The following is a 19,420-nucleotide window of genomic DNA, read 5'->3' as shown; positions in this document are numbered from 1 at the left end:
ATTGCTTCTGCCTCTTGCGGTGAGTGTCGTCCTCGTAACGAGAACCGGCCGGACAGAACGGAGCAGAGCCAGTCTCGTCGGTAAGCTTTGACAGAGACGCCCTGTAAGTGCTGTCCAATGGCACGGCAATACAACTCACTATACTTTGAAAGTCGAAATCCCTGCCCCTAACCCCGAGGCAAGCTTTTTCGCTCCCGAGCACGGAGCTTTTCTCAACAACATGAACTGAAGCAGACAAGCAGGCCACCAACAAGGTAGAGCTAATCCGAGTGGATCTCTCCCCGCCATATGATTCATGCGTGTTCTCCGCATCTACTCCCGCAAGGTATACAGGTCGTCGCTGACAATGTCTGCGAAGCATTATCCGACAACCGACTTGGGGGATCTACATCCTCTTCCCAGAGTTGGAAGAGGGCATATGTTGAAGCGGGGAAGAGAGCTGGAATTTGCCCGCACAGCTTCGATATATTCGCAGGCTGGGGATTATACAAGTGCGATGCCGTATGACTCAGAAGATCGCTTCTTTGTCTCATATCCGTGGCTTCTTTTGGCGGAAAGGATATTCAAAAACATTCCAGACACCGCAACCAGGTTGCTTGTCCCCCTTCTACAGCTCTAAACCTCGTTCTCATCACCATGAAACGCTTTTGGGGCCTTCGTGGGCGCGGGCTCAACGCTGCCATATGGGCCTTGGCCATGTTCGCGGTCATGATCTTTGGGTACAACCAGGCCGTGGCTGGCGGAGTCCTCACCACGCCGTCCTTCAACAGGCAATTCCCCAAGATGGACGTGATTGACACAACTGGCGCGCAGAAGCATTACAACTCTACGATCCAAGGTCAGGCCCAAGCCAGCAATTATCAGGCTATCTCGCGCACTTTGGTGACTGACTGCTCCTCCAGGCACCGTTATCGCCCTGTATACCCTGTGTGGCACATTCGGGGCTCTAGCATGCACTTTTCTAGGCGACGTCCTCGGACGACGATGGACCATCTTCCTAGCCACCGCCGTGCAAATGGTCGGGGGCATCTTGATGGCATCCTCGTTCTCCTTTGCGCAATTCATCGTTTCCCGCATCGTCGTGGGCCTGGGAACAGGTGGCATCATCGCGACCGTCTCGGTCTGGCAGTCTGAGCTTTCCAAGGCCGAGAGTCGCGGCGAACATGTCTCGGCGTTTGGCATCTTCTGCGGCTTGGGCCTAGTGCTGGCTCTATGGATCGACTTTGGCTTCTCCTACTTCTCGGGCTCTGTGTCGTGGCGGTTCCCCTTTGCCTTTGAGATCGTCCTCTCCGTCATCGTCATGACCTTTATCTTCACCCTGCCGGAATCTCCTCGCTGGCTGGTCAAGATGAACCGCGTCGAAGAGGCGCGAGATATCATCGGTCTGCTCCACAACGTCGACGCACACGACGACGAGGTCCAAAAGGAGATTCGCGAGATCCAGGCGGCGCTCGAACTCGCCGGGACTTTCTCCCTCAGGGCCTTGTTCACAATGGGACCACAAAGGACATTCCACCGGGTCTTGCTAGCTGCGGTTGTACAGATCTTCCTACAAATGACTGGTAAGTCGTCCCCCCCGGGTCTCCTTTTGTCCTTATCCAGCTGGAGCCTCCCTTTGAGATGGCGTGCACGCCACGTGAACAAATGACCTGGCTCACAAATCCTACGCAAAGGTGTCAACGCAATCACGTACTACGCCTCGTCCATCTACGAATCCGACCTGCACTTTGACGCGACCGTGTCTCGGATCCTCGCGGCGGCGTCGCAGTTCGCCATCATCCTCGGATCGTGCCTGTGCTCGTGGACGGTGGACCGGTTCGGGCGACGGCCCCTGATGCTATTCAGCTCGGCCGGGATGGCGGCGTGCATGGCGTGCCTGACGGGGCTGGTATCGGACCCGGACAACAGCGCGGCGCTCAAGGCGGCCGTCTTCTTCCTGTACCTGTACTACGTGGTCTACACGATCGGGTTCCTGGGGATCCCGTTCCTGTACGCGTCCGAGATCGCCCCGGCACACCTGCGCGCCGCCGTGTGCGGCATCTCGACGGCCGTGTCGTGGCTGTTCAACTTCCTCGTCGCAGAGGTCACCCCGGTCGCCTTCACCGACATCGGCTACCGCTACTTCATCGTCTACGCGGCCCTCAACGCCGCCTTCGTCCCCGTCATCTACTTCTTCTTCCCCGAGACCGCGGGCCGCAGCCTCGAGGAGCTCGACGAGATCTTTGCCGCCTCAAAGTCCTTTTTCGACCCCGTCCGCGTCGCGGGCAGACTGCCCTATCGTCGTCGTCTTGGCCACGTTCTCGACGAGTCCTCGGCTCGCCAGGAAACCGCCGAGACGATCGTCCAGGTCGACCACAAAGGCTCGAGCAGTCAGGGAGATGTCGATCCCGAGGGTGTCCAGCATGTGGAGAATCCAGACGATATGGTTGTTGTGGATCCCCGGTGGACGGAGAAGGGCGAGGTGTGATTTTTTGAGAGAGGTCGTGAACCGCGTTAGTTAGCCTTTCCCTCTCTTGCCCCCCCTTCCACCGAACCCAGGTAGACAAGGTGATACAAGGGAAGAGCGAAAATAGGAGAGGGGGGAGGGCACATGATTTGGCTGTGCGCGCTGCGCCAGTAGTGGGACCTGTTGAAACGCCGGGGGGAAAGAGGAGATGTACCTATGGAGTAGATTGGGGAAATTGGGGGGGAGGTGGCCCCCCGTAAACTCATGAGAATGACAATCCTGAGTGGATCTACGAAGCGGACGAGTTGACGATGACGAGTGAGCGAGTTACGGACAAATCCAATACATGGCCATGCAGGGAGGGCATTGCGTACTCGGTGCTCGGTAGAAGTGACACATACATAATATGTGGATCCATGAGTATCAAGCAGGACAAGGAGAGAGGCGCCTCGAGGCACCTATGAGCTTACTACTCCGTACGGGATGCAGGTTGCAGCTTGACAGCGTAGTAATACTCGGTACTTGGTCCTCGTACTCGTACATAAACCTAACCTACCTACCTACCTACCTACTGGTACGTGTTCTTAACCCCTTTTTGAATTTCCCGGCAAGCCTGGGTTTCTTGATACCGCAGTGATCGACATGCACTTACATACAGTCCCCCCACATACGCACATACCTAGCGAGCTAGGTACTCGGTACATGTACCCTAGGTGCTCTGTCCCGCTTACTCCGTGGTACGGGATGGGACTGCAACTGCGACTGCGAATGCCGGCACCGGCCGCTTATTTCCAGAGAGCTCACTACCGGTACATAACCGACAAGGACGCCCTTCGTCTTCTCCCAGGAAACTAGAGTACAAATGTACAAAGTACATAGTACCGACGCTCCGGCAGTACATAGATGCAGTCTGGTAGTGCATGCAGCCTCATAGCCGAGGAGTCACGGCGCCGGTAAAAATCATTCCTTCCCATCCCTTCCAACCCTGGAAAACACCACGGCGAATTCGGCGCAAAACACACGCGATTTCAATTCCATTCGGGGACACAAAACACAAGGCACAAGCAAGACCCAAGCGTGGTCTCTCGATATGTGTTCAAAGCTCTGGAAAGTTCGACCGTCCTCAATCCACCGGTTCCCGAAAAAGATGCTCACAGCTCTCCTCTGTTCCTGTGTCCATTTGACCCTTTCGTTGTTGAAGTTCTGTGCGTTTTCTCGTCGTATTTCCCTCCGCTGGTGTAGACCACGGTCTCGAGTCGCGCTTGGTACACATCTCCTATTTTTCATTCATCTGTTGAAATCGAGGGCGGACATGGCTCCAACCCTCCTAGTCCTCCAAGGTCGCATAATCTCGCGTGTCCCGGCGCCAGTCCACGAACGCGCCCGTGGCGAGTCGGGCGTTATGCTCTTTGCACTTGATCAATATGTTCGGCTGCTATTGATGTTGATACAGCGCAGGCAGGGAATACATCCACATCAATGTCACATTTGTGGTGAAGGATCTTGCACAGTTCCCCCATAGCCACCGGCTCATCATCCGGCAGTTTCAGGATCGGTGGTTCGGCAGCATTCAGTGGAAGTCGGCCTTCACAGAAAGGTCCGTTCAGCATGGCCTTGAACACGGGAGAACACATGATCATGAGCTTGCTGCAAACGCGAAGTCGGAGGACCTTTGACTTGGCGGTCTGCTGCTGGGCTGTGTCCGAGTCGCCCTTGTTGTTTTGCGAGACTTTGACGTTATTTTCCGTGAGGTCGTGTTCCTTGCCAACTTCCAAAATCAGGTCGCCGTCTGGATCGACCAGGACGACTTCCGATTCTCCCAGGGAAGCCATGACGTGAGGGTGATATGGTCTGTCGAACAGAAAGGTAGAGCGCAAGGTAGAATTGTGACAGGCTGGGGACGGAAGGGTATAAAGGAATTGACGGGAAAGTGACGCGAAGGTGAGGGTCGGAAAAGTTGTCACAATGGAAGTGCCGATTGTCAAAGTTGACGGCAGACTTGCCTAAAGATGACGATGAAATCGATGTTGACAGTCGCAGCTGAAGATGTCGGAGGCTAACAGAGGAAATTCACATCCAAGGTGAGTCGCAGACACAGCTTCAAAGACGGACCCGCGATTCGTGTCCTCCCCATTCGATATCCAGCTAATCATTTGTTCCATTAACCCCAATGTACCTCTCATCGCTGCAAGATCATATCGTGGTTGAGGCTTCATTCACCCCACGACACATGCCTTTCACAGCGTGAATTGTGGCTGGGAAGGAAGTCGGATATCGGCTCTGTGTCATCCTTCACGCACCCCAGGCAAATGCCACGCGCTTTCTGCTTTGCCACCTTGATCTTCTTGTCGAGCTCGAATTTGATGTCGAGATCGTGGCCGCAATTGCAGCGCGCAGTCTTGGGACAGCACATCTTCCTGTCGCCGAAATCAATCTCGCCCAGACGTTGGAGTTTGCGCAGCATGGCCACCGGCGAGCGCTTGGAGTCGACCTCGGGATCGTTGGATGGCAACAGTGACAGGGAAGCGAGTGTAGCGCCCAGGACGCCGATCCTGACGATGTTCCCATAGCAAAGCCCGGTCACCTGGGAGTGATCGAGCTCGTCTTCCTCTTGTGTGGTCTCACAGGGAATCGGAGCGAAATAACCATACCATTTGTGCTGCCGAGAGACATGCGCAATAAGGGCGGGGCCAATGCCGGCAAAGTCGTGGATAGAGTGGCGTCCAAAAGAGCATAGGAGGTCAACCAGGCGCTCAGGCACTTCATCCTCATACAGAGTCTCGAGTTTGGGACTGATCTCGGACGGGCTAACGTGGGTGTAGACCGTTTTAGATGCGAGCGCAAACATCTCGGCATCGTTCATGAGAAAGCACAGCTTGAGCATCTGCTGTGCACTCATGCCCTCATTCAGAAGAGCGTCTATGTCGAAATAGTCAAGGCCGGCTCCAACGAATCTGAACAGTTGGCCGCGAAACCAAGACCGCAAAGAGCGGGTGCAGTCGTACTTGTCTGCAAAGATACCCAGTTCATGGAGAGTCTTGTACCCTTTGAAGTGATGAACGCTGGGGCTGCAGTGGACGATCTCGCAGAAAAGCAGTGTCGCCCGGGGATTGTCCTCTGGCAGTGATAATGTTGGCGGATCGACCTGGTTGAAGTGAAGCTGCGCTTCCGCAAAGCTCCCATGCAGCATCTCCTTAAAAACAAGGGACCCCATAGTCAGGACTTTGGACGACACAAGGATACGCAGAGGAATGTCTGTGATGGCGACACTGCTGTCCGGAGATGGTGTTCTATCTTGTCTGAGACTCCGCGCCAGGGGTTGTTCGCTGTCGCTGTCGCTGTCTGATTGCTGCTCAGGGTCAACTTCGGAAAATTGCTCTCCGTCTCCTTCACTTGACAGATCAACGCGCAATGAAGCCCCAACCTCAAGAATAAGATCACCCCATTTGTCGACAACTTTGACATCCATGTTGTGTGTGGTCGACATTCTGAAAGCCTTTCCTGAATGTCTGAGCTGGAAAGATGGGCAAAAGGCTAGCTGAGAGGATGGCGTCTTCGATGGATACAGGTCGAAGCTGGAAGAGGATGAGCATTGATATTAGATCAAGAAGATCCAGAGTATGCCAGGGTGAGGAGATATATATAATATGTATAATATGTGTGTGTCTGGGTGTCACTCTAGTGACTTGGAGTGGTGAAAATAGCGATAGAAGTATCGGGTGATATGATTCTGCTTCGCTTGTGACACAGCCTCCGTGCCCGGATAGTTAATTTGGTGACGATGGATCGAAAGGAATGGTAGGCTAGGCACTGATGTTGAGAATTCCGAGTGAAGAGCTCATGCAGTGCCGTTGCCGTCGTCGTCATCACTGTGGCATTCGACAAGATCCGGGAGACCTCGTCAATGAGGGTGCCTCCAGGTCACCTGGAGGAATGTCACCTGAAAGAGGCATTCAAAATATGGACAGTTTTGTGAATAGAATGAAGCGTCGCTCCATTTATTCAGCAGGGTCTGTTCCTTCAATGCGCTGCTCCGTTTGCTAGTCGGAGGGGTTATGTCTTTGTAGTGATGTGCCTGCAGGTGCAGGATCAAACAAACTCCATGGAATGATAAAGGTCATACGCAGTGACTCAACCGTGACGCATGGTAGATCTGGACAATGTAGGTGGCAATCCCGGAACCTTGACCCAGGCTGTTGATACAGCTCTTTGCCTGTAAACGTATCAGCTCCATCTAATCCGAGGTTCGTGCTTAGCAAACAAAACCAGACAGTAACCACGCGACCGGAAGGAGAAGAAGCCCAGATCCAATGATGGTGGATGTGTTTGCACATTTGTGAAAGTGTTATCCTAGTCCCCATTCATGCATGACATTACCTACTTTCCCAGTCCCAAGGACCCCCAGCAAACATGTTTGACGCTCCGGTTTATGACCAAATGCTCTCCTCTGACCCGTCCTCTTTCCCTGCCTCGAGCTCTTTGAGCTGTTTCCTCAGCACATCCGCCCTAAAGGACCGAACCGCCCTCTGAATCCTCTCTTGACAAGCTGGGTCTTGCGCAATGGCTCTCCTCGCGGACCACGACCCGGTCAGTAAACCGGCCTCCCCACCCAGAAATAGGCCCGCGATGCCGAAGAACGTGTAGGTCACGATATCTCCCAGAGGTGTGGGCTGCAACAGAGGAGTGATGTCCGGAATAGCCTCTTCGCGACCGCTTGCGAATCGGACGTGCGTGGGCTTCTCAGCGGCGCGGAAGGCCTGAAACATGGCGTTGCGGTTTGCTCGTAGGCGGAAGGCGAGGAAACCCCCTAGCGCAATACCTGCGAGGGAGCCGATGAGGGCATGTCTGGAAGCTTTGGATGCGGCCGACCGCAGTAAGTCACGGTCTTCTTCTCGTAGACTATGTCATAGTCAGTCAGTTTGACTGCATAGGCATGAGATGAGGGCCGTATGTTTGCTCACTCATGCTTGAAATGCTCCTCTGCAAGTCTCCCAAGTTCCTCTCCTTGGGTTCTCCGGAGAGCTGCAAATGCATCGACAGACATGGTTGATGAGGATTGAGAGTGGTTAGCTGGAGCTACTTCTTCTGCACTGCTTTGAATAGCGATAGACCACCGAGCTATACTGGGAAGAAAGAGTCGGTCTGTGGAATGAGTCGGACTCTTATAGCCATGGAGCGCGCCGGAAGTCGAACCATTTTGTTAACGATCGACGTCATTGAGCGAAGCTCATGGAGCTTCGCGCAGAGCTGGAAATATGGTTCCGGCTGGAGCTCCGGATGATGTAATGATCCTCCGTATTAATTAGTCCGGAGCAAAAAGACAAAGACCGCAGTTTTTCCCTAAAGAGGGAATCAACACAATCCACATCAGTATCATCTGGTTGAAATAGACGACCCTTTATTTGTAACAATCATATGGGAAAGTGTCCAAGCCCCCAATAAACATCACCACTTGTAGGCTTGTCTATTTCAGGACCATAGCCTACCCGTTGCTGCGACTGCGTATGTCCCAACTCATCAATTCCTGGGTCTGTCCCGGGTAGAGAAGTTGACGGCCTCGAGGCGCTCACCCTCGACGGGCAAGATCCAATTGCCTGCACCCTACTCAGCAGATGCCGGAGTGCTGCTACCACGGTCTTGATTTCTTGCGATGAATACGAGCCGTCTGATTGCAGCCACACAATATAAGATGAGCTGAGGGCATGAAACACAGCGTCGCGCAAGTCAGTATCGCCACCACCGTTCCAGCCAGCAGTTGACGTCTGCACATCGACGGCAGCACTTGGACTAGCCAGAGAAATCTCTTCCCCAAGCTCGGCACAGAGTATGGCGGTTGCAAATAGGAAGTCTTGCACAAGTAGCGACAGGAATTTCCAACCATGACGACACAGCTGACCACCGATTCGAGTCTCAAGATACAAGGCCCACTGATGTCGAAGTATGGCGAGGGCAGCTTCGATGCATACCTTGCGAGAGTGTGCATATCGTTCCTGGTTTCTGCCTAGGGACATGTATTTGCGATGCAAAACAATCTGCGCTCTGTGGTAGATAAAGGTGAGAAAAGTGCAACGCACACTGATGGTGGCAGGGGCTTGTGAGAGCGATGGGAGGTCTTGTGCCTGTGGTTCAGATTTCCAAACGGGGATAATCGACTCGTAAGCACTGGTAAGCACTTTGTCCAGTCTTAAGACTTCGGTATACGAAGAAGGCTTGACCGACATGGTAAGATCATTGACCATCCCGAAGATGTTGAGGAGCTGATTTTTGGCAACGTGGAACTGCCCTATGGTCCGTGAAGACTCTGGCCTAGGAGAGGGTAGTTCGAGCATATCCTCGTCAAGGTCTTCCTCAAACAGATTCCTAGGATCCGCAGTGTCGCAGAGCGAAATGTTGATCATGCGAGGCAAACCGAATTGGATGGAGAGATACATGTCCCACCCAACAAGCATGTTCCAGACTCTGCGGCGCCTCTCAGCTTCGAAGCAGGACATTGTCGGCCAGTGGGATCCGTCACGATGATAGCCGGCTCGGAAAGCAATGCGAACAAGACTTCCCCATAGCACCCACGGGCCCTGCAGGCTCTTGGTCTCTCCTTCCCTCAATGTCTCGATGAATAAATAGAGCAACATGGTTTCCACCGCATATCGTGGACCTTGGCAGTATTTACCCTGAACCAGACACTGGATGGTTTTCTGACGATATAATCGGACTAGGCGTTCCGGTTGAGCGTCTGCGATTTGCAGCCGCCGCTCCTCATTCGATGAGAATTGCTGATACTGCACGGCCAAACACATCAGTGCAAACAAGAGTCCAATCCACATGGTAGACACTGACGTCGGATTCTCCCAGAAGCTGTCGTACTGCAACCAATATCAGAAGCGGAGCGCGGGGAGTTGTATTTTGGACGCCTACCTCTTTTTGAAACGTTGGGGGATGAACAAGCACTATCGAAATTAGCATAAAGACTTGATTGGAGGTGGATCAATTGACCGACTTGCTTCATTATCTGTGTTGACGAAGCACACGGTCATCAAAGCATCGACGAAGCCCTTTGAAGGAATGGCGCCGAGAATATCTTCTCTACTGGCTTTGCCACAATATCCCAGGAGGTCGGGCTCTTCCTCTGCTGCTCTATTGTTTAGGTCGTCCTCGTTGTTGGTGAGAAAGGTATTGTTTTGAAATACATTTCTCAAGGCAGGAATCTGAGGTGGAAATCAGCTTCGTGCGACTGCAAGTTCTTGCAAAGGCAACATACGCCTTGCAGAATCGCCAGCCAATGAGCACTCCCAACATAGTCATCTCTGCCCTGAGAGATTTGAAGCCACCCTGCTGAATCAACAATAGGCTCTGGATCCTGGCGATAGTGGTCCTGCTGGTGGGTTTGGTCTTGGATCAAGAGCACATTGTCCTCTAATGTTGGTGGGATAGGTTCGTCCTGACTCAAGGCACCCATCAAGTATTCAACTTGGGACTCGAGCTGCTTGACTCGGTCCTTGACATCAGAGGGGATCGACTGATCCAGGATTCTTGTCGTTGTTGGCTCTAGTAGACTGGAGTTGGGAAAAGTGCAAGATTCAGCCAATCCCCGGCGCGAACAGTTGTGGCAGGGCTGGCAACGGTCACACTTCAACCTATTTTCGCCCTGGGTAAGCTCATCAGCACCCTTAGGGGTTAGGGCAGCATTCACTTTCTTTTCCTACACAGGTTGCAAGACAACTGAGGCTTCTCTCGCCGGCGACGAGCAGCCTGGGCCTGTCGCTCTTCCTCGGACAGTGTCATGTTGCGCTTACTAGATGACCGAGAGAGACGCATTCTGGGTTTACTTTGAGTAGCAGCATTTATAAACTGCTCTCAAAGAGCTCGCCCTCAAAGAGTAGTCAAGGAGGAGGAGCAGGGACGTGGTGACGATGTAGAATACCAAGTATATCAGGTACGGACTGAAATTCCACCGAGCCCGATCGTCCGACCCTCCGTGTTTCAAAAGAGGAAAAGCGTAGAATGTCACAGCCTTGCATGCCTGTCAGTTCATCTGGTTCTCCGACTGCGGTGATCATCTCCACCTCCCACTCGCTGCCCTGCATGTGATTATTTCCAGCGTTTACATGGAGTCGCTGTCCTGGTAAAAGATCACCTCACAGCCAAAAGGTAGGAGTCATGGCCGACAGTCTCTACGGCATCAAGCAGGCCTCCAAGACCAAAGCCAAGGAAATTTCATCATCCACTTCTCTCGCGTTCTCTACCAACTTGGCGTCACTGATCTCCAGCTCATCCTCTGCCAAAGCCAAGCACACGTCTGGCCGATCGCGTCCTTCCAAGGAGAAATCGGACATCTTCACCACCCACAACAAGAATGTCAAGAAGCGGTCCGCAGCCGACCTCGAGGATGGCCAGCAGCAACGCCACAAGACCCGGGATGATATCGGTTCGGTCGACGATGCCGAGTTGCACAGATCCAAGAGGAGGATGCAGGACAAAGTCCGTCTGTACAATGCCATGAAGCGCGGCGAATACATCGGCAAGGAGGACTATGACAACCGCGGTCTGGTCGATTTCGACCGCAAATGGGCGGAGGATCAAGCAAATGGTGAAGGAGGTGATTCTGACAGCTCCGACTCCGACGACGGCAGTGCAGTCGGAGAAGAAGAGATTGTGGAGTATCTAGACGAGTTCGGCCGCCTCAGGAAAGGGACAAAAGCGCAAGCTGCGCGTGAAGAACGAAGGAAACGGATGCAGGCCAACGCCGCCGAAGAAGAGGAGCGACTCTCTGCGAGACCGTCAATGCCGGGTAACGTTCTCTACGGAGATACTATCCAACACCAGGCTTTCAACCCCGACCAAGCCATTGCCGAGCGCATGGCCGAGCTTGCGAAGAAACGGGACAAATCCGCCACTCCCCCTCCGGATACACACTACGACGCCAGCGCCGAAATCAGGACCAAAGGCACCGGGTTCTACACTTTCAGTCAAGATTCGGAAGAGAGGAAGCGAGAAATGGACGCTCTTGAGAAGGAGAGACTCGAGACAGAGAGAGTACGAAAGGAGAGGGACGAGAAGAAAGAGCAGAGGAAGAAAGAAATCGAGGAGCGGCGCAAGGCGATTGCCGCACAGAGGGCGAAGGCGCAGGCCGACAAGTTTCTCAACGATCTTGATATTGAAGGCTTCTGAACAGAGCTGGAGTGAAGATATTCAATTGCTGACGGCTGGCTGGCTGGGTTGTTCAACGCGCACCCCGCCGGTCGTAGTCCTCACGAGGATCACTACTGCCTCGGGGATGTCCTCATATTAATCAATCTCCACGCATCGGCTCCAGCATGTCTGGAATACATCCATGTCTCCATACCCCATGGCCGAGACGAGACGACCAGCAGTGTGCCTGATGACTATCCAGATTTTCTGCTGCGTTTCTCAACGCAACGGACTCAATCCAATGCGAGATCTTGTCCCAACTATTCGCTTGAATCTTTGGTGGCCTTGACACAGAGACTCCAGTGCCCGTGCTCGCCGAAGATCTGGTGCTCTCCTCTTCGCCAAACCCCAAGCCAACTCAAGGGTCAGTACTTTCGGAAAGGATTCCTCTATTGGATCTCCCCCGGTCAAAACCCCGAGTCGAACTGTGTCGAGTTGTCCATAGCCCATCCCGAGTCGTACACTGCGGTATCCTGCCCCATCGACCAGTCCATGCCCTGCGCCCCACTGGCATCTTGGGTTGTGTTAATCCCCATGGGATCTACAGCCGTTATACTGGTGTCAAAATTCCCACCGTTTGCCGCGCCCGTACTATCCGACCCGCCATATATCGCATTTGACTGCCCAGCCACCACTGCATTCGTGATGGACGCCACAGCGATGCTGGTGGCAAGCTCATTGAAGAAGTTATGCTGCTGTGCCGGGCCACCAGGTCTCACCACCTGCCCGGGAACGTGGCTTTGAGGTCTTGACCACTGTGTATGGGGTGGAGCACTGCTGATTCTTTGTCCTGGAGGTGGTCTGGCAAGTCCAGCAGTGGGATGCGCATTGGCGGCGTGACCAGGCCACTGGGACTGGGGAGCAGCAGTAGCACTGAAAGGACGCTGGGGTGGATAGGGCGACTGCGGTGACGGGAAAGATCCTGGTGAGACTGGACTCTGAAGTATCTGGCCCGGTTGGGCTTGGTTGGTATCGTCGTTGAACCTGGGAATGGGGTGGACATGCAATTTGCTGGCATACTGGACGCAGTGAGTACACAGCTTGAGGACTTGGTTACACTGCTGACAATGCAAAGACGAGATAGGTGTGGTTTCTGAGCAAGTGGTGTTAGTGATTATCCAACCCGCAAGATTGAAAACATACTATGCAAGCAGAGACTGCACTGTTCGCCAACGTCGGTGACGAGCCCGTCGACTCGCATGACTTTTCTCTGGCACTCCCGATATGATCGCGCAATGACCTGATTCAGATTGTCTTCGGTGTAGACGTCAATAAAGTCTGTGTGGGCGTGTCCCTTGAGAGCCTCGACCGTCCGCATCGCTAAGCACCACCCGCACCACATCAGCAAAAGGGCATTTCCGTGCTAATTGCCGTCCAGCTTGGGACTTACGTTGGGCACACTTCTGGCAGTAAATGCCGCTGGAGAGCCAGCCTGTCTTTGCGACCTGAAACGTCCACTGCCACGGCTCGTGGTGACTCGGGTGGCCGTGGCCGAGCGAATAGCAGCTCAGGCAGCGGTACATGGGCTCGTTGATGTCGACGAAGCACGTCTTGCAGAAGATGATGGACTGGCCGAGCGCGAAGCCCTTTGAGCAGGAGACGCAGTGATTGACGGCCGCGTCGTCACAGCACGAGTTTGTCGGGAGCGTGTCAGCCGCCGTGACCGTCCCCGTCGAGCATTTGGGCTCGAAGATCTTGAAGGACCGGTGTGGGTGGGTGTTGACGCCTCGCGAGAACCAGCACCCCCGACACAGCGTGTAGGGGCATTCGAGGCACGCGTACCGACTCGCCGAGCGTTTTCGACATGCCGAGCACGGTTGGGGGGCAACTTTGTTGGTGGCGTCGTGGATGTCGCCGTGCACCATCGAGACCGAGGCCAGGGCATGGCTCGGCTGGTGTTGGAGCCAGCAGTGCTTGCAGAAGGGCAGTCTGCAGTAGGTGCAGTCTGCAAAGGTGACGTCCCAGGGAATACCTGAGAAGAAGTCAGCACAGCGCGTCCCGGAGGGGGGTCTGGGCGGAACGCTGTTTGTACCGGAATGGCAGAGGGCACATGTTCGTCCCAGGGCGGGGGTTGAGGTGTGGGCGTTGACGAGTTGAGCAGCCATTTCTGTATGCTTCGTCTTTGCACGGGAGATGGTCAACAGATCATTGGTATGAATGGTCCACCGCCCGTCGATCTTTCTGGACGTTGGATGGTATTGTCATGAGGTAGAGGGAGAGGGAAAGCAGTCTGTGAAGATTTCACATGGAGAGGAAAGGGAGGAGCATGAGATGGGATGAGATGGGCATGGTCAGGAACTTCCAACCACCGCCCACTACGCACCACGCGCCTACATCTACCCCGTACATGTCCCTTCATTCTCTGCGGTATCTTCTTCCCTCCGTCCCCATGGCCTGGATGCTGGTAAGGCCAGACACAAGAATTGGGCTGTGGCTGTCATTGTCGTTGTCATAATTACTCGTCCTCGTACGTGAAGGACCCGTTTAGTGCTCTCGCCTCGCATGACGAACAGGGTTCTGGTGGGGAGGGGAGTGGAAGTGCTCGCAGGAGGTGCTGTAGGCTGGCCTAACCAGACCAGATTCCGGGACTATCGATTGGGGCTTTCGCGGGATCCCTGCACCACGTCCATCCCAGCCGGGCGAAGGGAGGCAGATGGCAGATGGGCATGTAGGCAGCCAGTCAGTCGGTGAAACACTTACTCAATACGGGTCAATAAAAGGGGGGAGAGGGGACGCCGTATTTGTAGTAAGGCTGAAAAGCCACACTGTCCGTCTGTCCAGACCACAGTTTCTGCTAGGGAGGCTCTCTATTCCCTAGCCGCATACACTTCCTTCCAAGATACATACATACTCTAGTACATACCTCGATAAATACTGTACTTGTGTGTAGCTATAGAAGAATTTGTTCAAGGACACCGTTCTCCTTTTCGGATGGAGTCGAGTTGCGTTGGTTGGTTGGGACAAAGCAACCAAAAAAAAGGGAGGTGAATCAATCAATCAATCAATCAGGCTGAGTGGCGAGATCCAGCCACACACTCACTGACACACAAACTCTTCTCTTCCTCTTTAACTCACTCTCCCACACTCTCTGTCTCTCTCCTACCCACTCTGCCTCCCAGCCTCCCAGTCTCGTAATCCCCAGCATCAGAATCTTGGCCAACGACAAAATTAGACCAGAAACTCGTGTTTCTTCCAAAAAACGCTCACACACATGCATGCAGCCTGGCTTCGCATCGACCAATGAACTCACTACCCTTGAACCAATTGAATGAGAGGAGTCACCGGGGGACATTTCCGTGGCTTGAAAGAGAGGGTCTTGGGACTTTAGCCAATACATACGGGTACGAGTCTGAGATACAGCGAGAGTTTTCACTCGTCCGTCTGAGATTGCGTCTGTAACGTGGCAGGGCAGGGCAGGGCAAGGCATTCGTGAAGAGCATTTCTGACACCTTTGGCACCTCTGCCCCCTTTTCAGCCTTATGACTTACCTAGAGAACAGAGGATAACCACGTCGTTGCATCACAGTGGCAATTACTGTACTATTACTACTCGTTCGAGGTACAATATGTGCCTGTGTCCACCTGACCGAGATAGGCTGCCGCCTTTCCCTCCTGACTATCGAAGCCCCCAGTGGCAGTGGTCAAGCAACCCTCGAACACGAGTAGGTGAGAATGTGACAGGGAAGAAGGTGGCGTCTCTAGAAACATACGAATAGAAAGCCACAGCCCAGAGCCCAGAGCCTAGATGCCAAATGAGAAACAAGACATAACCGTTTTAGAGGGTTATGAGTACATACACCCGTATGCGTGCGTATCCCCCTGGTATCTGGTATTGAAGAGCCAGACTCACAAGAGTCACGACAGGGTTACACAACGGCGGAAATGGCTGATTTGTGAGAGTCTGAGCGTCCCAGAGCCTCGTTCCATCTCTCCTTCCCAGTCTCCTGTCTCTTGCCTCTTCCCTGTCACTCTTCGTGTCTGGCTCGCTTGTTTGCTTGCTTGCTTACTTGCTTCCTTGCCTGTCCAATGACTCCCACGCCAACCCTGTCCCTGTCCGAATTGGTTCAACAGAAAGAGACACGAACGACAAGGCTAAACATGGGACTCGGTCTCGATCAAGCCTCCTCCCTCCTGGCCAGAAGCCCCAAAAGTCACTCGTGGCGCTTCGTGTTTCTGTATTACGAGGGTCATGAATTAGCACAGCCAGCGTCCAACGTCCAGAACACATGTACCTCGTAACGTCGTTGCCTTTGCCACCTCCCACCTCCCCGGCCTGGCCCTGGCTCAGCCTGATCTGATCTGCCTCTCCTCACAGCTGTTTCTCAGTCGAAGTTAAAGGACAGGTCGACAGCTATTAATTATCACTTATATCCACCCTCGACCACCTCTCACTTCTTCATTCACTCGTCCCTTCACCATTCCCTCGACTCAACTGTTCAGCCCTTTCTACCTTTCCGCGTACTAGCACTTTTGTCCTTGTACTCCAACAAACATGAATCCTGCCTTTGAAAAGCCCTCTCATGGTGGTAAGTACATACCCCCGCTGTCGCCCGTGACATCCATATACAGGTATAGAACACGCAGTCTAACAAGAAGCCCCCCAACAGTGGAAAGCCAGGCCACCGAAGTTTTGATGCCGGCGTAAGTACCTACCTCGGTCCCACGGATCTGCTCGAAACTCATGCTAATGAATCATGTGCAGAGATCTTCGATTCCAACAGTCACCACAGCCTACTGGCGCCGCCCAAGTAATGGCTCCGACTCCTGTACTGCAACAGACGCCGCAGCAAGAGTACACCGAGAAAGTTTTCCCAGCGCCCCAGCAGGCCGGCTATCGCTCTGCATCAGGCCAGTTCCGCCAGGCCGTAGCCGTTCCCAATCTCGGCATGTCGCCTGCGCCGGTCGACTGTCCCGCCTGCGGCCAACGGGCCATGACCAACGTCAGTTACCACACAGGCAACACCACGCAGTAAGTTTATCGTACCCTCTACCTTTCATCTTCCAGCGGACACCACGTTCCTACACTTCCCTTGTAAAGACAAAGCCAACAAGCTGAATCTTACATAGTGTCTGGGCCGGCGTCGCTTGCTGCCTGACCGGTCTCCTCTGCTTCATTCCCTACCTGATGAACTCGCTCAAGGACGTCCAACACCGCTGTGGGAGCTGCGGCGTGTTGTTGGCCACATGGCACAAGAGCGGTGTGGTCGAGGTCCACATGCACGGTTGAGGTTTCGGGGCGAACATTTGATCGGTGGTGATGGAGATATCCGGGTGAATTCATGGACGGCCAGGTGGCCAGGCGGTCACAGGGACTGTGTACTCATTGACAAGGCAGGATAGGGCTCGACGGATGTATCCACGAAGGAGAGGGGGTACACGGACAACTATGTAACCAGTATTCAATCACTTAGGAGTGATACCTGTTTCTCAGAAAAGGAGTTCAGGCTTGACGAAACGATACCAAAAAAAAGGGAGGACAATTGAGTGCGTGTAGGGGAGTACAAGGCAAGCAAAAGATCTTCCATCTATCATCATGCTCGAGCTCTCATTGTACTATTGAAGTGCATGTGGTATCGTCGTTGACATTGAAATTCGACATGGCAATACATACATACATTGCCGTGGTGATACATCCATGAACTTTGTTCGTATCCAAGTAAAAAGGACAGAGAGTTACAATTGAAGCCTTTGAACCGCCCAGGGGCCGGGATGGTTTGTGTTTGTTCTATACATTGGACTTTTGATGAATTCCCAGACTTTTATTGCTAATATTTCCAGCAGCCTGTCGTTGAAGAAGCCAGTCTAGGAGCCCGAGTAAGATACGCGCCAGGCATACTAAGAAACTACCGAAGACGGGCAGATGCAGAGCCCAATTGTTCTCATGTGCGTGCCATGGACTTACGTCGACCCACGAAGAAGCCTACGGTTGAAAGAAACGGAGCACGTTACCAATTATCACACTTGAACGTTGGCATTATTACGGACCATCCTGACTCTTATAACCACGAGACACCTCGTTTGCCTTTTCTTGCCGATCGAATCAACTCAGATGAATACTCTTGACAGAGAATGGTCGCGATCAAAGTGCTCTATAATTTTGTGCTTATCCACTCTACATGAAAATATGGACTTCGATATCCACACTTGCGTATTAAAAATGTTACGGCAAACTGCCACCACCACTGCATCAAAACCAAGAGTGGAGAGGCCTTCATCCAAAGAAGGAAAAAACAAAAAGAATTTCGATACACACAGTCCTGAGCATGGTCACACTTTCCCCATGATTCCTTTTGAGGTTGCAGCCTTGCTGGCAAATGCAATGAAACCACCGATCAGACACATGACACCACTGAAGATTGACGCCTCCCAATATCCTCCATAGTGCTTGACAAGAGCACCGTTGACTGGAGGACCAATCAAAGATGCCAGTGATCCTATAGCCAAACCTTGACCCATGTAAGTTCCCGCCTCCTGAGGACTTCCTGTACAAAGGGTGAAGGCTGCCGTCGCTCCCGAAATGATGGTCCCCGAGGCAAAGCCGACGAAGACCGCATACACCACCAAACCTGCAGTAGTGTCGGCCTTTGTGAGGCAGAAGATCAAGACACCTGTTGAGAGGGCGCCTGCTGCAAACACGTTCAGCCTCCCAAGTTTGTCTGCGAGTATGCCTGGAACGATTCGACCAAACGTTGAAGCTCCGTTGAGGATTGCAAGGAGGTAGGATGCCAAAGTTGGATCCATGCCTTGTGAAACTGCATATGATGGCAGGTAGAAAAGCGGCATCCACATGCCCATGAATATGAAGAAGAGGGCCGCTATCAGCAGCACGAAATTAGCTTCTTGAAAAGCCTTCCAGATGAAGAAGGTCGTCGTCCGCGGAGGGAGGCGAGGTTTGACAAATATGCAAGCAAATGCCATTAATGGGAGCAGCACAAATGCCATGATGCGCACTGACCAGCCGAACCCCAGGGAAGAATTATTGAGCATCTTGGACAAAGCAATCGGGAAAACGATGCCTCCAATCGATGACCCAGATATTGCCAGACCGAACGCAGCGCCTCGCTTTTTATCGAAGTATTGGGACAAGGCTCCCAATGGTGGGAAAGTCAGGAATCCCAAGGCAAATCCAAGTAGGATGCCTTGAGCCAGCATGAATTGCCAATATTCCTTGCAGATGCTGACCATCATCAAAGCAAACACGAATGTCACTATGGCTGGACGGAGGATCTACTTGCAAACGTTAGTCTGCCACTCGACGCCAGAGCAGAAAGACCGAGACATACCCAGATCCCATATCGATCGAAGACAGGCCCAGCAACGGCTCCTACGGCAAATTGGAGGAAGGCTGCTATTGATCCAATCCAAGCAATGTCGTCTGGTGATTTTTCTGTCAATTGATGTGACAAATAGAATTCTTCGAAAACGCCAAACGCGTTGGTGAATCCCAATGCCGAGAAAGTAATGCAGGCTGCGCCGACTGTCACAAGCCAGGCCCGAAGTCCACCGTCAGGCGGAGGGTCGAAATCAGGTTTCGTCGAGTCACCACTCTGGATCCGTTCTTGTCCCAGCTCGGGATCAGGGGAAGGTATTTTCTCTTTCTCTTCGACGGCTGGTGGCGTCTGGGTTGTTTCTTCTTCTCGAGTCTCCATAGTGGGAGGTCTAGGTATATGGACACCAACCTTCGTCGTGTGTTCGGTTCTGGAAACTGGAATGGTCATCTGCAAAGAGAGGTATTGTTACTTGGATTGTGTCACACTCGACATGATTTCAGATGCAAGGGGGTTTAGTT

At 53.1% G+C, this 19,420-nt stretch overlaps 9 protein-coding genes across 9 annotated transcripts; 3 read left to right on the top strand and 6 right to left on the bottom strand.

The window, feature by feature from the left end:
- Window positions 1-636: 636 nt before the first annotated feature.
- On the top strand, window positions 637-2,467 carry AYO21_04322 (hypothetical protein; the record flags this gene model as incomplete). Its single annotated transcript, XM_022654295.1, has 3 exons — window positions 637-838; window positions 903-1,562; window positions 1,674-2,467. The coding sequence occupies 3 exons, from the start codon at window positions 637-639 to the stop codon at window positions 2,465-2,467; spliced, it is 1,656 nt and encodes a 551-aa protein (XP_022513332.1).
- Window positions 2,468-3,773: 1,306 nt separating this feature from the next.
- AYO21_04321 (hypothetical protein) lies at window positions 3,774-4,278 on the bottom strand (the record flags this gene model as incomplete). Its single annotated transcript, XM_022654294.1, has 2 exons — window positions 3,774-3,860; window positions 3,916-4,278. The coding sequence occupies 2 exons, from the start codon at window positions 4,276-4,278 to the stop codon at window positions 3,774-3,776; spliced, it is 450 nt and encodes a 149-aa protein (XP_022513331.1).
- Window positions 4,279-4,658: 380 nt separating this feature from the next.
- Window positions 4,659-5,915, bottom strand: AYO21_04320 (hypothetical protein; the record flags this gene model as incomplete). The annotated part of the gene is made up of 1 exon (XM_022654293.1): window positions 4,659-5,915. The coding sequence occupies one exon, from the start codon at window positions 5,913-5,915 to the stop codon at window positions 4,659-4,661; it is 1,257 nt and encodes a 418-aa protein (XP_022513330.1).
- A 958-nt stretch (window positions 5,916-6,873) lies between these two features.
- On the bottom strand, window positions 6,874-7,490 carry AYO21_04319 (hypothetical protein; the record flags this gene model as incomplete). The annotated part of the gene is made up of 2 exons (XM_022654292.1): window positions 6,874-7,345; window positions 7,408-7,490. 2 exons carry the CDS (start codon window positions 7,488-7,490, stop codon window positions 6,874-6,876), a joined length of 555 nt encoding a protein of 184 aa, XP_022513329.1.
- Window positions 7,491-7,857: 367 nt separating this feature from the next.
- Window positions 7,858-10,225, bottom strand: AYO21_04318 (hypothetical protein; the record flags this gene model as incomplete). The annotated part of the gene is made up of 5 exons (XM_022654291.1): window positions 7,858-9,306; window positions 9,359-9,390; window positions 9,441-9,648; window positions 9,702-9,996; window positions 10,134-10,225. 5 exons carry the CDS (start codon window positions 10,223-10,225, stop codon window positions 7,858-7,860), a joined length of 2,076 nt encoding a protein of 691 aa, XP_022513328.1.
- A 375-nt stretch (window positions 10,226-10,600) lies between these two features.
- On the top strand, window positions 10,601-11,611 carry AYO21_04317 (hypothetical protein; the record flags this gene model as incomplete). The annotated part of the gene is made up of 1 exon (XM_022654290.1): window positions 10,601-11,611. The coding sequence occupies one exon, from the start codon at window positions 10,601-10,603 to the stop codon at window positions 11,609-11,611; it is 1,011 nt and encodes a 336-aa protein (XP_022513327.1).
- Window positions 11,612-12,039: 428 nt separating this feature from the next.
- Window positions 12,040-13,737, bottom strand: AYO21_04316 (hypothetical protein; the record flags this gene model as incomplete). Its single annotated transcript, XM_022654289.1, has 4 exons — window positions 12,040-12,725; window positions 12,776-12,952; window positions 13,023-13,604; window positions 13,665-13,737. The coding sequence occupies 4 exons, from the start codon at window positions 13,735-13,737 to the stop codon at window positions 12,040-12,042; spliced, it is 1,518 nt and encodes a 505-aa protein (XP_022513326.1).
- A 2,386-nt stretch (window positions 13,738-16,123) lies between these two features.
- AYO21_04315 (hypothetical protein) lies at window positions 16,124-16,858 on the top strand (the record flags this gene model as incomplete). The annotated part of the gene is made up of 4 exons (XM_022654288.1): window positions 16,124-16,157; window positions 16,239-16,272; window positions 16,334-16,600; window positions 16,699-16,858. The coding sequence occupies 4 exons, from the start codon at window positions 16,124-16,126 to the stop codon at window positions 16,856-16,858; spliced, it is 495 nt and encodes a 164-aa protein (XP_022513325.1).
- A 1,040-nt stretch (window positions 16,859-17,898) lies between these two features.
- AYO21_04314 (hypothetical protein) lies at window positions 17,899-19,280 on the bottom strand (the record flags this gene model as incomplete). The annotated part of the gene is made up of 2 exons (XM_022654287.1): window positions 17,899-18,858; window positions 18,915-19,280. 2 exons carry the CDS (start codon window positions 19,278-19,280, stop codon window positions 17,899-17,901), a joined length of 1,326 nt encoding a protein of 441 aa, XP_022513324.1.
- Between the last annotated feature and the right edge of the window lie 140 nt (window positions 19,281-19,420).

Source organism: Fonsecaea monophora (assembly GCF_001642475.1).
Source record: "Fonsecaea monophora strain CBS 269.37 chromosome Unknown Scaff24, whole genome shotgun sequence".
In the NCBI taxonomy this organism is placed as follows: Eukaryota; Fungi; Ascomycota; class Eurotiomycetes; order Chaetothyriales; family Herpotrichiellaceae; genus Fonsecaea; species Fonsecaea monophora.
Note: the sequence above shows the minus strand (reverse complement) of the source record. Positions and strands in the feature narration are given on the sequence as shown.